The sequence below is a fragment of the Gavia stellata genome, chromosome 1 (assembly GCF_030936135.1).
Source record: "Gavia stellata isolate bGavSte3 chromosome 1, bGavSte3.hap2, whole genome shotgun sequence".
Taxonomy (NCBI): Eukaryota; Metazoa; Chordata; class Aves; order Gaviiformes; family Gaviidae; genus Gavia; species Gavia stellata.
Genome location: NC_082594.1, coordinates 112022884 through 112038281, shown reverse-complemented (window position 1 = coordinate 112038281; position 15398 = coordinate 112022884). Strand labels below are relative to the sequence as shown.

At 38.0% G+C, this 15398-nt stretch overlaps 1 protein-coding gene across 1 annotated transcript in view; it reads left to right on the top strand.

Annotated features, from left to right (window-relative positions):
* ROBO1 (roundabout guidance receptor 1) overlaps window positions 1-15398 on the top strand; it is a 530296-nt gene that overhangs the window by 429127 nt on the left and 85771 nt on the right. The window contains exon 5 of the mRNA XM_059823819.1: window positions 14264-14384. Within this exon, the coding sequence (XP_059679802.1) occupies window positions 14264-14384 (121 nt within the window). The remainder of the gene's footprint in view (window positions 1-14263; window positions 14385-15398) is intronic.

The window sequence follows — 15398 nt, the reverse complement described above, 5'->3', positions numbered from 1 at the left end:
ACCATCTCAACAAAAGCCGTTTCTTCTACTGCTATGAATATAAAGTTCAAGAAAAAGGCAGTTCTTCATCTTTGTAACAGACGCGTTTCTTAGACTGCAGTGTCAGTTTTACTGTGCTGCCCTGTCAATAAGTCTCAAATTCACCTTGAAGGATCACCCCCAGGGATGCCAGCTGAACCATTGACCCTTCTGTTCTGACTGTCACCAAGGTTAACACATCATTACAGCTTGTGAAATTCAGGGTACCTGTTCATTTGGAGCCTTTATCAACCTACACTGTTTCAGACAATTTAAACAGAAGCCTCAGTCTCTCACTGCTGTTTCATAAGAGTAGTTTTGATTATTTTTGAGAATAAATTATATTTCTTCCTAATTTTGTGTTAAAATAGATGTGACATTTTAAAACTTACAGCTTTATCTCTGTTTTTCCTAAATTATTAAAATAACAACTACTTGGCTATAATAAAAAAATAAAAAGATGAAGAAGCATATTCTTTTAATTTTGAAAATGGGCAGATTCGTACCTGAACTGTTGCTTACAGTGCTACATAGCTACACAGTACAAAAAAGTGTGTGGTGACAGACAAAAGGACGTCACTAAGTATTGGCTTTGTGGGATAGCTACTGACAGGTTAAGGACACTGTGTTTATTTGGAATTGTCTTACCAAGGTATGATGTTGGATAATCAGCTGGTTATAATTAAAATAGGTTTTTATTTGCTAACCCAGAAAGTTATATTTGCAAATACTGTTCTTGTCTGTGGGACTGATATCTAGCCAAGGGAATTCTTTTATAAGAGAAGTCTGTTGACACAGATTTTCTGAATATGTATTAAAATTCATTATTTTAATACATTGTACCCTATAAATGTGCTCTTAGCAAAGTTCATATTTTTGTCAAGGTTGTCCTCTGATAAAACACATATGCCATTTGATTGGCCAGATCTACTCCTGTATACTGTTATGGCCATCAGTTTTGTGTTCGTGAAATAATAAAAGGCATAGATACCAAAATCAGTTTTATTCTCCCTCCTACATTGTTTCAAATTATTTCTGCATATTCTCATTGGAAAGGTAAAGATGACCTATTTATTCAGATACAGTGGAGAATGCCAATGCAATTTTTGTTTCTTCTAATAGAGGATATTACTTTTAATCCCAAGCAGCACATAGTCTTTTAATCCCAAGCAGCACATAGTCTTTTAATCCCAAGCAGCACATAGTCTACTAGGTTTTACCTTTGTATTCTTTCCTCCTTATGTTCTACAAAATGTAGTCTTTTAAAATAGGTCTACAGGCGTTACACCTAGGTACCTATCTGCAGCATTCAGACTATAATGGAAGTTATTCTATGTCCTCTTTACATTCAGTTGAGAGAGTTGAGATATAATGGAACAGTATTGTATCCTTTTCTGTTCTCTCTATAAACACTACATGATCTTTTAGGTAACAAGCCTTAAATCACTTACTCTTTTAAGTTAGATTTATGTCATTTTCCTTCTCTTAGACTTGTCTGGAAACTTGTAATAGTCAGTGTAACAGCTACACTAATTCGAGTTAGGTATGATCCCATGGTTTTTCCCGTTGGAATCGTTTGAACAGTAGTTGACAATGCCATAAAAGAGCTTTCTGAAAAGGAAAAGTATTGTTTATTTAACCACATGATCATGCAGAAAAAGAAACAACACTTCAAACCACTCTAGTATCTCTATGCCTAGCTGACAAATGTAGCATCTAAAATTTCTTTCTAATGGAATCCCATATGTATACCTTCTTGCAAATCTCCACTTAATGAGCTTCTGGTCCTGCATTCCTCAAGGAAGTGTGCATCTCATGAAATCCCTCTTCCTGCTTTGGTTTTCACCTCCTCTTACGTCTCAGGAACAGAGTTGCTGTGAGCTACAAGTATGTCAGGCTCAGCAGAGGCCCAGTCCTAGTTCTCCACTTCAAGGTGAATTTCTCCTAAGCATTTGTTGAAAAGTTACCATTAGGACCATAAGCTCATACCTTTGTGGTACATTTCCACGCAATCACACTATGAAATCAACTTGCTGTGGGAGCAGAATGAGCCAAGATCAAAAACTTAACACGTTATTGAAGGCAACTCTAAATACAGCAAATACGATATTTTAATATTCTATGTGTAGAATGGCCTGCATAGCAGATTGTTCTTTGCATGGGTGTTTGAAAGTGTCAGTAATAGTATCTATAGTACAGCGTTTATGCTTTTGTTCTTACAGGTCTTGAATAAAAATTGGAATCTAATAGGATTTTCCAGAATTTCTGTATGCAGAAATTTAGGAATATTTAAGCATTTTTCTGAAATTTAGTAGAAATATTCATATTCTATTCTACCAAACATTTCTTGCCAAACTTTAGGTCTGGGGAAAGCATGTAGCATTTCATTGAAATCCACTGAAAGTAGATCTCATCAAAGGACAAAACTTTTTAAGATTTTGTGGCACTTTTGTAAAAGGTGTAGGAACACATGAACTATTTGAAAGGTGAAGAGAAACATCAGAACACTTTTTTCCCCCTCTATATTAAACATTCTCTAAAATTCTGACTTTTCTGCTCGTGACTGATTTCCATTTTCAGTAGAATTTGGCTTGCTTTTTTCTTCAAAAAAGTTAATAATATGGCTGTCTTAGAAAAAGTCTATATGCAGTGCATGAAGTATAATGCCTAATAGTATAAGGCAAAGTACAGTGCATAGTTGATGAAGTCTTAATTCAGCTGACTGTTTTGTTCTTATGCTTATCATACTTGAGGGGCTTTAGAACTTTTTCCCTTAATTTCTGAATGTTTTCTCTATTCAGGGTTTGAAAACGACATTACTAGTCTTCCATTAAAATGAATTTGCAAGGGTAGCAAGTACCCTTTCTTTACCTTTTCTAGACATAAATAAGCGAAAATAGTGGATCTGTGTTGGAACAAGCATGTCCTCTAAAATAGACAAGGGTGAACTTTACTGTTAACAAAATTTTCTGTAAGGTTATACCTTGGTGCAAGCATCCAGGGTACCGATGTGACCTACTGAAATTTGTTTATGTATTGTAATAGTGGTTGATCCTGTTAATGTTTGTGTTGGAAAAGGAGGTAAGAAGACTAAGGAAGCTTATTGATAAGGTCTTTTTGCGTAGGTGTTATCAAGACAGTCCTTTAAATACTGTCTTCCATGCCTGTTCAAATACGTCAACTTTTCCCACCATTCTTCAGTGTGTGTTTTTGCAGCATTTTCCTTACCTTCCCTTGAGGTGCATCAGCATGGGAAGGAAGTCAGCAAAGGAAAAATTTGCAGTAATGGGAACAACACAGAGAAATACCAGTCATAAGTATTTTTCCTAGAAATATTTTTACGTATTTGGGGTGCTGATTGGAGTCATAGAGTGTATCAGGAGTGGTGAGTTCAGACCTTGGTAGGGCTTCAGCTGAGGGCAGCTTTTACTTGTCCCATTTGTAAGTGGTCCCTAGTCGGTCAGGGTGGCACTCCGTGTATTGCATGTCATGGGCTACAGGCAGCACCTATTGATGATCTGCACTCAGGACCAGATTTTGAAAGTGGAATTACAAACTCGATTATCTGGACATGTCAATATGTCCATCTGATAGTCAGAAGTGTTGACTACCCCTTACCTTACCCAGTGGCGAAGGACACCTGACTTTTGCCATCTGCTCTTTAAAAATTTGGCCAGGTTGTTAGGTAGATGAGTCTTCTAAATACAAAGGTATATCTTCTTTTCTGTTTGTCATGCTGAGTAGCTGGCAAAGAAAAAGTAATGTCTTTAGAAGTTAAGTGTTTACTGCAGACTGAACATTTGGGTCTGTGTCTGTTTTAGAAGCGTAGTGTGACTGTTTCTGTGTTTTTAGGGAGGAAAGTTTACTATGGGAACGCAACTGCGGGTTTTAACTTCCTGTTGCTGTCATAAAAAAGGTAATTCATACCAAAGGAACTGAAATCTGATCAGGTAGCACTATTAGTTTTCTGTAAAAATCATTTCCTATTCACTGTGTTTTTACACTGCTTAGAAAGAAGATGTCAAAGTTTCTTATATACGTTAGGATAGTACTAGTTTAAAAAAAAAAACATGCACACAGCCACCAGAAAAACTGTGAAAATGAAAGTGCTCAGTAATTTCAATTTCTCTGCTATTTTAAAAGCCCATTCCACTAATAGCAAACTGCCACAAACAGGAGACACTGATTTCCATACAGAACTTGGCCAGCTAGATTGTAGTTTACTTTGTTTTGTAAATACAAATGGAAAAAGTCGAGCAGCTGATACTTCCAGCATCCAGAACAGTTTCTCCCCACTTCCAACCACCTTTTTTTTCTCCACCTTTTCCATTGGTGTGGTTTAAAATACCCTTTTAACAACAACAAAAATTGTACTGGGAGTTTAAACCCACCGTAACATCTGAGAGGAATAGCAAGAAACTGCTGCAAAGGAAGCAATTATCCCAGCAGGGCTCCAGAGTCCCCCTGAATAGCTCGGGCGGTCCCCAACCACAAGCAGACAAGAGCCAGAGGCTGCAGGCAAGGCAAGGGGAGAGACACCATTCTTCAGGCTTTGGTCGCTTCAGTCTCCTTGGCTATTCACAGTGTAACCACTTCCATTTATGCATGGAGCAGTAAGCAGTTCTCTGCTCCAAAGACAAGGGCTGAGTGGGAAGAGCAGAAGTGGTAGGCAGCCTGTTCCTGCTGACACTGGAGCCGACTTGTCGGTGGCAAACCTAGCAGTAGCCCACAAACAACAACACTCAGAGGGTATCAGAGTTAAAAGGATGGCAGTGGGAAATGTGTGAGAATCAGGGAGCAATGATCCCAGTACATACAGCGAATGGGAACAGTGTATGCTTTGTTCTGCTTGTTTGCAACCTGTGCTGGCTTATTTTAAGAGTAACAGAAACTCCAAGTAGCTCCTGGCTTCACTGTCCATAGCTAAAGATCAGCTTATATTGTATAGTCCCCTGTGGCAACAGAGGGCTGAACATTTGTGAACGGACTGAGATCTGCAGGTCACTCACCGCCTGTTGAGTCTGTCTGGAGGATCTAAAGTTGATCACAAAAATGAAAATAATGATGCAGGGCTGCTGGGTGGGCTGGAGAGTTTGGGGGATTTGATCTTTACCTCTCTGTGCATACATTCTCCTCCTTAATCTTCGTAAGTTTAAATTTTAGCATCATCCAAGCAGGGACCTTATCTGTAGCTGTAAAGTCTAGTCCAGTGGCTTTTCCATGTTCCGTCAATAAAAGTGGAAGTTACAGTCAGATTTGCTTGTCATTGTCTGTGACTGCAGGTTTTTACCTCAGTCCTGGAGCGCAAAGCTTGTGTGCAGACCACAAAAAATACAAGGAAATCTGTGATTTATGATATGCATGTGCTGCAGTCACAAGAGCTGCAGTGATCGCTGATGGAAGAGTGAAATGTGGCAGATTAATATATGACTTTTGTGTTTAACTGTTCATGAAAAATGAACAATGTGGTGCGTGTGTTCCTTTTTTTTAAAAGTGTTAAATAAATGGTATGAAAGATTTAATGTTTTCACAACTCTGTATGTCCAGCATAGTCTTAGTATAAAAGTTGGAGTTCTACTAAGCTTAGACTCGGAGATAAATGCAATAGAAAATTCAGCTAGGTTTATGTGCTTTTTTCAAAGCATGGTCTCATTTCTGTGACATGTCATCTTGGTAGAAAGTCAGAGGATCAGCAGGTTTTTAGTATTTATGATAGAAAATATTTTGCAAAATATTTGTGTATCTGTAGTGCTTAGTTGGTAGTGCCAACACTTCTTTGGAAGTAAACCTGACTGTAAAGTCTCAAAAGAAAATGTTTTGAATGAGAAGTCAAATCTGTCTTAAAATTTAAAACTGTCAAGATACCAACTTGGAAATGTATGAAAGAATCCACTGCATCTTTGCAGTGACAAATTTTATTTGCTTAGTTTGGTTCTCAGTTTGTATTCTGTGCCATAAAGGGCTCAGGTTTACTCCCAAAGGAAGACAGAAATTCCTTCTTCCCTTGGGAAGCTGCTGTGCCAGCTCCCGGGAGGAAAGCTGTCACAGGCAATTGAGTGCAGGAAGTGCAATGCTCACGGGAAGGATCCAGGAGCCTGTAATTCGCATCCCCTTCAGTGAGGAGCCAGCAGTGGGCAGCGGATCTCAGAGGGGATATGCCCTCTCCTCGAGGCAAGTGGGAGTCTGAGCCAAATGGATCGATGGGCCGAGGCCAATTGTATGAGGTTTAATAAGGCCAAGTGCCGGGTCCTGCACTTGCGTCACAACAACCCCATGCAATGCTACAGGCTTGGGGAAGAGTGGCTGGAAAGCTGCCCCGCAGAAAAGGACCTGGGGGTGCTGGTTGACAGACGGCTGAATATGAGCCAGCAGTGTGCCCAGGTGGCCAAGAAGGCCAACAGCATCCTGGCCTGTATCAGAAATGGTGTGGCCAGCAGGAGCAGGGAAGTGATTGTGTCCCTGGACTCGGCGCTGGTGAGGCCGCACCTCAAATACTGTGTTCAGTTTTGGGCCCCTCACTACGAGAAGGACATTGAGGTGCTGGAGCGTGTCCAGAGAAGGGCGACGAAGCTGGTGAGGGGTCTGGAGCACAAGTTTTATGAGGAGCGGCTGAGGGAACTGGGGTTGTTCAGTCTGGAGAAGAGGAGGCTGAGGGGAGACCTTATCACTCTCTACAACTGCCTGAAAGGGAGTTGTGGTGAGGTGGGTGCTGGTCTCTTCTCCCATGTAACTAGCGATAGAATGGGAGGAAATGGCCTCAGGTTGCACCAGGGGAGGTTTAGGCTGGATATTAGGAAAAATTTCTTTACTGAGAGAGTGGTGAGACACTGGAATAAGCTGCCCAGGGAGGTGGTGGTGTCACCATCACTGGAGGTGTTCAAGGAATGTGTGGACGTGGCATTGCGGGACATGGTTTAATGGGCATGGTGGTGTTGGGTTGATGGTTGAACTTGATGATCTTACAGGTCTTTTCCAACCTTAATGATTCTGTGATTCTGTGAAATCCGCTGCATCTCAGAAGGTCACTGAATGACTGAAGCCAAAGCTGAAAATAGTGACCCACTGCACAGATCCATGCCAAGAGAGAAATTTTGAATAATTCTTTTTTATTTCTATTCCCTTGTCTCAGACTATGATGATTTTGTTGTTGTTGTTGTTTCACAATTATAGTTTTAAGTCTAGGAGAACCTTGGTTTTGCATGTAAAAGGCCTTTCAGTTTCTTGTGGGAGCTCATGGTAGAAGACCTATGAACATCTACTGCAAAGCTCTTGATAACTTGAGTCCTGTCAGAATAGTTCCCTTTAGGAGACACCGTATTAGGACCTTGAAAAGTACCATATTTTGGCACTATGACTGTGAGAAATCTGCACTCTCAGAAACGGCTTTCATCAGATTACAACTTCACATTAGTGAAGTTTTATCTACCCCTGCTTCTAAGCTTTGAAGTTGAAAGTTAGGACTCTGCTGTTGGAGGCTCATGCTCTGCACAGCTCCTGTTTCCTTAGGGGAAAGTAGGAAATTTCCTATCACAGAAACACACTCCATGATGTCGAGTTGTCTTAAATCCATGTCATTATCCTGCCAACATTAACTCCAGGCTTAGAAAAGACAACATTGGTCAATACCTACTATGACAGTTGGGAACTTAAATCCCCTTGAAAGCAGCAGCCCAGTCCCTACTCCTCTGAAACGGTATGGTTGTGGTACTCGTCCCCCCTCCACCCCACCCCATGCTGTCTGCAGGGGTTAGGTGTACTCTGCAGCATGCAAAGTCACTGCAGAGTCTGGTCTGGTCATGTAAATGGGCCCTTGTGCTCCCTGGAGAGCTGGCCTGAAACCGCCCTTGGCTTCATTCTTGGTGACTTCTCAACACAGCCCCGCAGAGTGGCCTTGCATCTGTCTTTTGTAGTGTAGGCACTCTCAGAGGGAAATAGGCTGCGAAATTCCTCTGTAGGTTTGGGCTATGTTGTTTCTTTTACGGTTACCAGGTAGGAATTTTTAATACGCTTTAAAATTTGTGGTTTGTTAGGATTATTTTTCCATATTACATTTGTGATACTTCAGGTAACATGATTAAAAACTGAGAGGTTTTGTGTGGCAAATTAACCCCAGCTGGTCTGGGATTTTATCCTTGGAGGTGTGTAAATAACACAGTGGTGGTGATGCTTAAAAGAAAATTCCTGTGTAACAGATACTTCATATCATCTGACTTGCTTAAGGGGGAAGAAATGAAGACATACCAGACACCGAGTTCAGTTCAAGTTCACTTTTATTTCTGATTTCAATCACTGATTGCAGTGAATGCTATATATGCACCGGTGCAGCCAGGGGAGATTCATGCATGAGGTTAAATTTACACTGTTACAGAAATATTGTAGTTGTCATTACATACATGTTGTTCCCATGTTGGGCTCAGTTGGGCGTTCTTTGGGTGTTGCAGAAAGATTGGTTAGTTCTGTTTCTACTGACCCATAGGATGTGCTTATGTATTGCCTATTAGTTAAGTTTAGTGTGTTTTCTGTACTCAGTAAATAGCATTGTGAAAAACAGTTTCTGAGGCAAGTGTTTACTACTTTCTTTTTTTTTTTTTTAGATCTTGGTAGAGCATATTTAAGGCCATGAAGGTAGTCGTGCTTTTCTTGTAGGAGGATTTTAATCTTAGTTTATAAGAAGAAAGGAAGTATTACATAGTAAATGTTTTGTATTGTAGCTGTGAAAATGTTTCAGGAAAGTATTTTATTGGTTCAGATATCTTCATATAAAGATAGCTGTCTGTTCAGAAATTAGTTCTGATTAATGTGAACCAATATGACCTATTTTGAATTAAATCTTCCTTTGTGATTAACAAAAGCCAAATGTTTGTAGAAAGTAAGTTTGGGATTTAAACTTCTGAAAATCATATATGCTGAGGTATGGATTTTTCTTTTTTGAAGCTGATTTATGACATTCTGCATATAACTTGTCTGTTTCCATGATCTTGTTAGTTGGGTGAAGTATCAAACACATATGGTAATTCTGATATTTGGTGTCTTGTGATAATGCCAAGTGCTGAATAACCCTCAGCTCCCTCTGAAGTCACCAAACAATTCAGGACGCAGATAACCCTTAAGCCTTTGTAGATATCCATCTTCTTGTAGAGACAGCCATTAATAATGAGGCCATAAAAGAGGGGAAGGCAGTCTCATGAGCGGACTTGAATCCTATTCTGACTCTGATGTACCCTGGCCAGATTGGCAGGGGTGCCAGAAGCAGCAGCTTGAATCTATTGTCATTTTATCTACCTCAAATGCTCTTTCTTTTTGAGTAAAGCTATCTTTCTGTGCATTTTGCACCATCCTTTACAGACTCTACCTTCAGGCCTGTCATCATTGCAAGACTGTTTTGTTGGTCTGTATGGTAGGGGGGAACAATTGACTTGCACTTTGTTGTGACAGATTTACGGCACAGGAAGACCACTTGAAAGTATGTTTTAAACTTCTTTCAAATAGAATTTTTTGTGTGTTTGATCTGGAGGAGGCAGCACGTACCTTCCTGGGGTCCCAGAGAATGGAACCAAAAATGGGACAGATTCCTCTGTCTGAACTTTGAAGTTGAACAAGAACTTTAATCATTGTTGAAGACCTATTCCAAACACATTTTGATGTCTAGTGTCTGATATTTAAGCATGCTATAATAGGTAGGGAAGAATACAAGGGATTTACAAGGCTTGGAACAAGATACACATTTTAAAATAAAAATTTAAGATAGGAATTCATTTATGCTCTTTTTTCCTCAACTTCATTAAAACTGCAAAGTTGTCTTTTATTGCTGACATTCCATGCCTTACAGTCTATGCTGCAATGTAAGTCATAATATGGATATATTAATCTGTTTTGGGATGCTACACTTCACAGAGGGAAATAAGCAAACTGCCTTTCCTAACTAAGAAATAAAAGCTCTATTTTACGTTTGTCTACCATTGGTGACGCTATTAATTACAATTGCCCGTACTTGTCTTGTTTGTTAACTGTTTCATTGCCATTTATAACTAGATGGTACACTTTTAAAGCAAAGACCAAGTCTGACAGGTTAATATCACAGGCCCATCACATTTTATTTACATAAAATGTGCTATTATGTATGCTGTACTGTAGAAGACTGAAATATGTGAAATTTGTGATATTACATATGCAGAAATCCTGGCTATACAAACAGAGGTCAGTATTTCACTCTGCAGAATAAATTTAATTTTCTTATGGATTTAAGTTTGCTTTAGAATTATTTTGCAGCAGAACAGATTTCATTTGTTAAATAGAATTTAACTAAGAGCTAGAAAAGTAAAAAAAAATGCCAGTCACCTTTATATTTCGACTTCCCAAGCATTTCCCTCATGGCTTTGTTCTTTCTCATATTACATAGCGCATTTCTGTGAAAAGTAAATGAATCGCCCACACATATAAAAATATTTCTTAACACAGACAGGTGGGTATGGGTTTATACATACAGAAATTTACACACACACAACATGCATAGGTATATAAAATACGGTCTTAGGATAAGTATGTGTATGTGTGTACAACTATACCGAATACTTGGTGGTATGTTGTAGAACCCTTGGGTAAGTTTTTATGGATTTGATTTATTGGCTGACCGAGTTGATTCATTATTTGTATATGATTTTTTGCTGCTGGGTGGCCATAATTTACAATTCTGGACCTATTTAACTCTGTGGGTGCCTAGAGTTTTCCGTATGAACATCTCCAACTATTGTTTAAAGAAATAAATGAAGTGGACTTGCTTGAATGAACAATTTACTCATGAGGAGCAAAATATAGTCAGGCATGCAGGTCATAGAAAATAGCTTTCAATAAGTCTTTGTAAGTCACCATGCTATCATATATTCTCTTAACGTACATACAGCAATCCATATGTGTTACAGGCAACTAAAGTTCATCTGTGAACCACTGATCACAATCTTTTTCTCTCATCAGTATTCAGTACTATTCCTGTATTCTCAACTGCAGAGCCCTCATAAATTTGCTGGTAGGCACAGTACAGAACAAAATCCTGAAGAGGACTGAAAAGTCAAAAAGTGCCTTGGCATCATTTCTGTGTAAATGAAACATGATACTTACTTCCATCTTTTCAAAATTGGACTTAAAGCTTTGGCAGTTAGCAAAGCAATTCTTTTCCCATGATATGCAGTATCTACCAGAGCAGTGTAATAAAACTGTTTGGTATATCTTGTTTACTAGGAAGAAAGGACTTCTCTTTGTCTTCAGTATGGTAACAGCTCTTCTGGAGGTTTGAGATGAAATGTTACGCTGCCTGTCACTTTTTCAAACCGTTATATCATTTGCTATTTTAAAGTCCAGCTGCTGTATTCTGGGGCAGGGGCACAAATATGAGAAGAGCCAAAGCACTCAAATTAGAACGTCTTGGTTAACTGTTAAGTTTCAACAGACTATGAATAGTTCTAATTTGCATGATTTCAGATACTGCCCCCAAAGGTGATTTGGCTTTTTACTGCTCTAAATACTGGATATGAACTACACTACTGGATTACTGGATATGAACTTAGTAAGACAAAGAAATGTACCAGTGATTATTTATGTGTTCCTACAAAAATTCACATGCATGTATTTCATTGTGTACATTGTTACTTAAAGCCATTGGTCTATAGCCCATAGGTATTCCTAGCATTTCCTTTTGAGAGAAAACATGGCAAAACATTGCACATACAGAATGTATATGTGTCATAGCTACAGATTTGATTTGCAATGTCTTGTTAATAAATAGAAGGGCTTCATCAATCTTACTGAGATAGTAGGTACCTAATTGTTAAAATTTAATGGAAAACTTGGGTAGTGACCCAACAGCAGAAGGACACTTTCTTTTAGCCATCTGTGAATGCTCTAGTTACAGACATATGTAATTCCACATGCACTTGTAGTACATTTTATTGTAACTGTGTAATTCATCACAATTTAATGTGGCATAGCCATCATTGTAGCTAAAGTTCTAAACCCTTCTTCTGTTTTAAGGAAAACAAACACACAAACAAAGATCAACAAAGGAAAACCCCCTAGGAAGAATAAACCAAATATGTTCAGAATTCCGTCTTGGAAGCACAGATTCCTTCAGTAGGCGTGTCCCATCTTTGGAAGTCTGCCTCAACGTCCATGAGGGAATGTTTCTTCTGCCTCTGGTTCCTTATGTAAATCTCAAATAACTTGGAAGAAAAGCAGCTTTCAATGATTTTTTAGTTGTTCAAATGTTTCTGCTTTAATGCTTCTCTCCATCTATGCTGTGAAAAGAGTCCTGTGGTGATTCCTAGAAGAAATTCCTAGGATACTTCTTGCTGGAGGTTACAATTTATACAAAATATACAGTTGTGTCATACTGTAATGAGTTTGAATGGGATTTTCTTAAGTGCCAAAGTCACAGAGGCGCACAAGTGCTACTGAACGTCGGTAGGACTTAAGCTCTTTAGACATGTATGAAAATCACTGCTTTCAATTTACATGGGTTTGAAATCATCAGCTGAGTTGGTAAATTCTTGTGATATGTAAATACATTTCTTTGTTAAATCCAGTGCATTCAATATTGATATACATGAAAAGTATGTATTTCTGCATATATATCTCAATACAGAAATACCCCAAAATACATGTGGAAATCTTTCTAAAATTGTTTTTTTAAATCCTTTGCCTAGAATAATTGGAAATAAATAGCTTTTTGTGATTCAGAGAGAGGTAAAAAGGAATAAACCTAGACAGACTTTTAGTTATATGTTACTTTCTCTTCTCACGATTACCATTTCAGGCGGTCAGCTATCTGAAAATGCACACAGATTCTTGAAAAATGTGTATTTGCAGGTCACCTCTGTTTTTTCATTCTTCATGCCTCAAATCCCCACTGAAATTTCAGCATTACTAGATTTCTGGATGATGAAGGACTTATCTTTTCTGTTCTCAAACAAGTGCCAAAGGCAATAGAATGAAATTTGTATGCAACACTATCTACGTTACATGTGCATGTTCATTTATCTCAATAACTGACTGTCATCTTTGTGTGCGTACATCTTACAATGATAATAAGAGCCCAACGCTGCTCAAGATGTCAAATTTTCAGGGATAAATTTCTAGCTCCAGGCAACTTGAGCAAAATAGCTCATATTGAGAACACTCTCCTTCTTGTCACTGACCACATTAGACCCTTTCGTGTAGCTTCATATGTGGCTTTTATTTATTGTTTGCTTCCACCCATGCCTTGAACTGCAGTGGTTTTCATATGTGATTGGACTTAAAAGCATATGTTTACTTAAAAACGTAATTAATGTAATTAAGTAACTTTTTTGTATGTTAAAGTAAACAGTTTGTATATTAAAGTATTCAGTTGCCTACACAAATTTTGCTGCATTTTGGAGAACTTTGAAACTTCCTCAACTATTTTGTCAATCAAATGTGAGAATAAATACTTTTAAAGGGAGATCATATACTTTCATGCATGTTTAAGATATATTTTTAAATAACATAATAAGATATGCAATCACAAAGGGGAAGTATGTTTTCTAATTTTGGGGTTATTGGAATTCCATTATCTTCCAGAAACTGAATACAGAATTAAGAGCAAAATGTTATTCATCTCCCAGTAAGGATTTAATTGCTTCTGCCCAGCTGCTTATCAGCCTTTAAAATCACTTATTTAAAGGTGAAGAACTAAAGAATAAAAAATTTCCTTTGCTTCCTTTAGAAATGAAAATGAAAACAAACACAAAATTCATGAATAATAACAAGCATGACCAATGGTAGGATAACGTACACATATTTCCTGTCAAGAAAAAGTAATTGCAGCACTTGATGTGCAAATGGGATTTATGGCTAGTGCTAATTTTTACTCTCCACCTGATGATATCAAACTGCAGTAGTACATAGGAACGAATTGTAGTCCTTCTGGCCAACGAGCATTAAACAGGCTGTTGAACAGCCAGTATTACATTACACAGAATGAAGAAAGGAGTAATAGGGCTCCAAATCTGAGAGATTTTAAAATGTTGATATAAAAATAAGCTTTTTGCATAAGTGAAGGAAACTAGGTTAATAGTAAATTTTTTTTTTTTGGGTCACTTTTTTGTACAATTTGGAAAAGCACAGATAGCTTGGTTTTTTCATTATCTGTAGCAAAACGTTTTTCAAGTTAATAAATATTATTAAATTGTTAGTTCATATTAAAGTGTTCTTTATTATCCTTGATTTGTCCTAGATCAGAGGAGGAAAGCTTATGATCACATACACAAGAAAGAATGATGCTGGCAAATACGTTTGTGTTGGAACAAATATGGTTGGAGAACGTGAAAGTGAAGTTGCGGAGCTCACTGTTTTAGGTAAGAACTCCTCCTTTAAGACTGTATTAATGAGAATGTCCAACATTTGTTTTTCCTAGTAAGCCTTTTATTAAGGATCATTCTCATCTATTTCCTTTTCAGTGTTTGTGTTGAAAATGTTTTTGTCATCGTTGTGTTCTAGCAAATGGGTGGCAGTTAATGGCTTTGCAATCCACCTTGGACTGTTTTTGCTGTTGGAAGACACTTTCTTACTTAATTCTTGAACCAAAAATAATTCCAGTGTCCACTGACTGGATCAGTATTGTAAAATAATAGCAAAACAAAAATTAACATCACTAAGAAGCAGAGGCTTGATTTTTCGCTCTCGTTGAAGAAAATCAGAATTACTCTAAATTTCTATTCTAAATAATTATCCTTTCATTTATAGTTGTATGTACTGAGTGTTGTAAAGATACAACAGGTCCACTTGTTCAGGTGATCCTAATGATAGTTCCTCTGAGCATCAAAAAATATGTTTTCATTTAAGGTAACTGAGCTTAGCTGAAAATTGCATTTTTTGTTGCTATTGCAGAAAAGAAGCTGTAACTCCAAGTGCAATCTCAGAATACCTTCAGCATGGGAGAATTGCCTCATGATCACTGTAGATGCAGCTTTGGTAGTTTTCATTCAAAATGTGTCCCACGTTACTTTGAAGTAGGGGAGGCTTGAGATAGCTTAATTGTTTCTGAAGAAGGAATAGCTATTTTATCATCACAGGATGAGAATATCCAAGCCATGGTTCATAACACACTGGTTTCCATCGCAGTGCTGATGCAGTAGTCATGGCTCTTGGGGTTTTTTTTTTGTGTTTTTTTTTTTTTTTTTTAAATTCAGGTTTGAGATCTGTCTTGTCAGTCTTTGGCACTTGTATCTGTCTTCACTACTTTTTAGAGTTAGAACTCAGGCAACTTGAAGTTCTGTTCAGAGTTTTATTTGAAGCAGGTTTTTCTGTAATAAAACGAGATTGTATGCCATCTTAAAGTTGTTGAAACTGAATATCCAGCAAGATAGTGT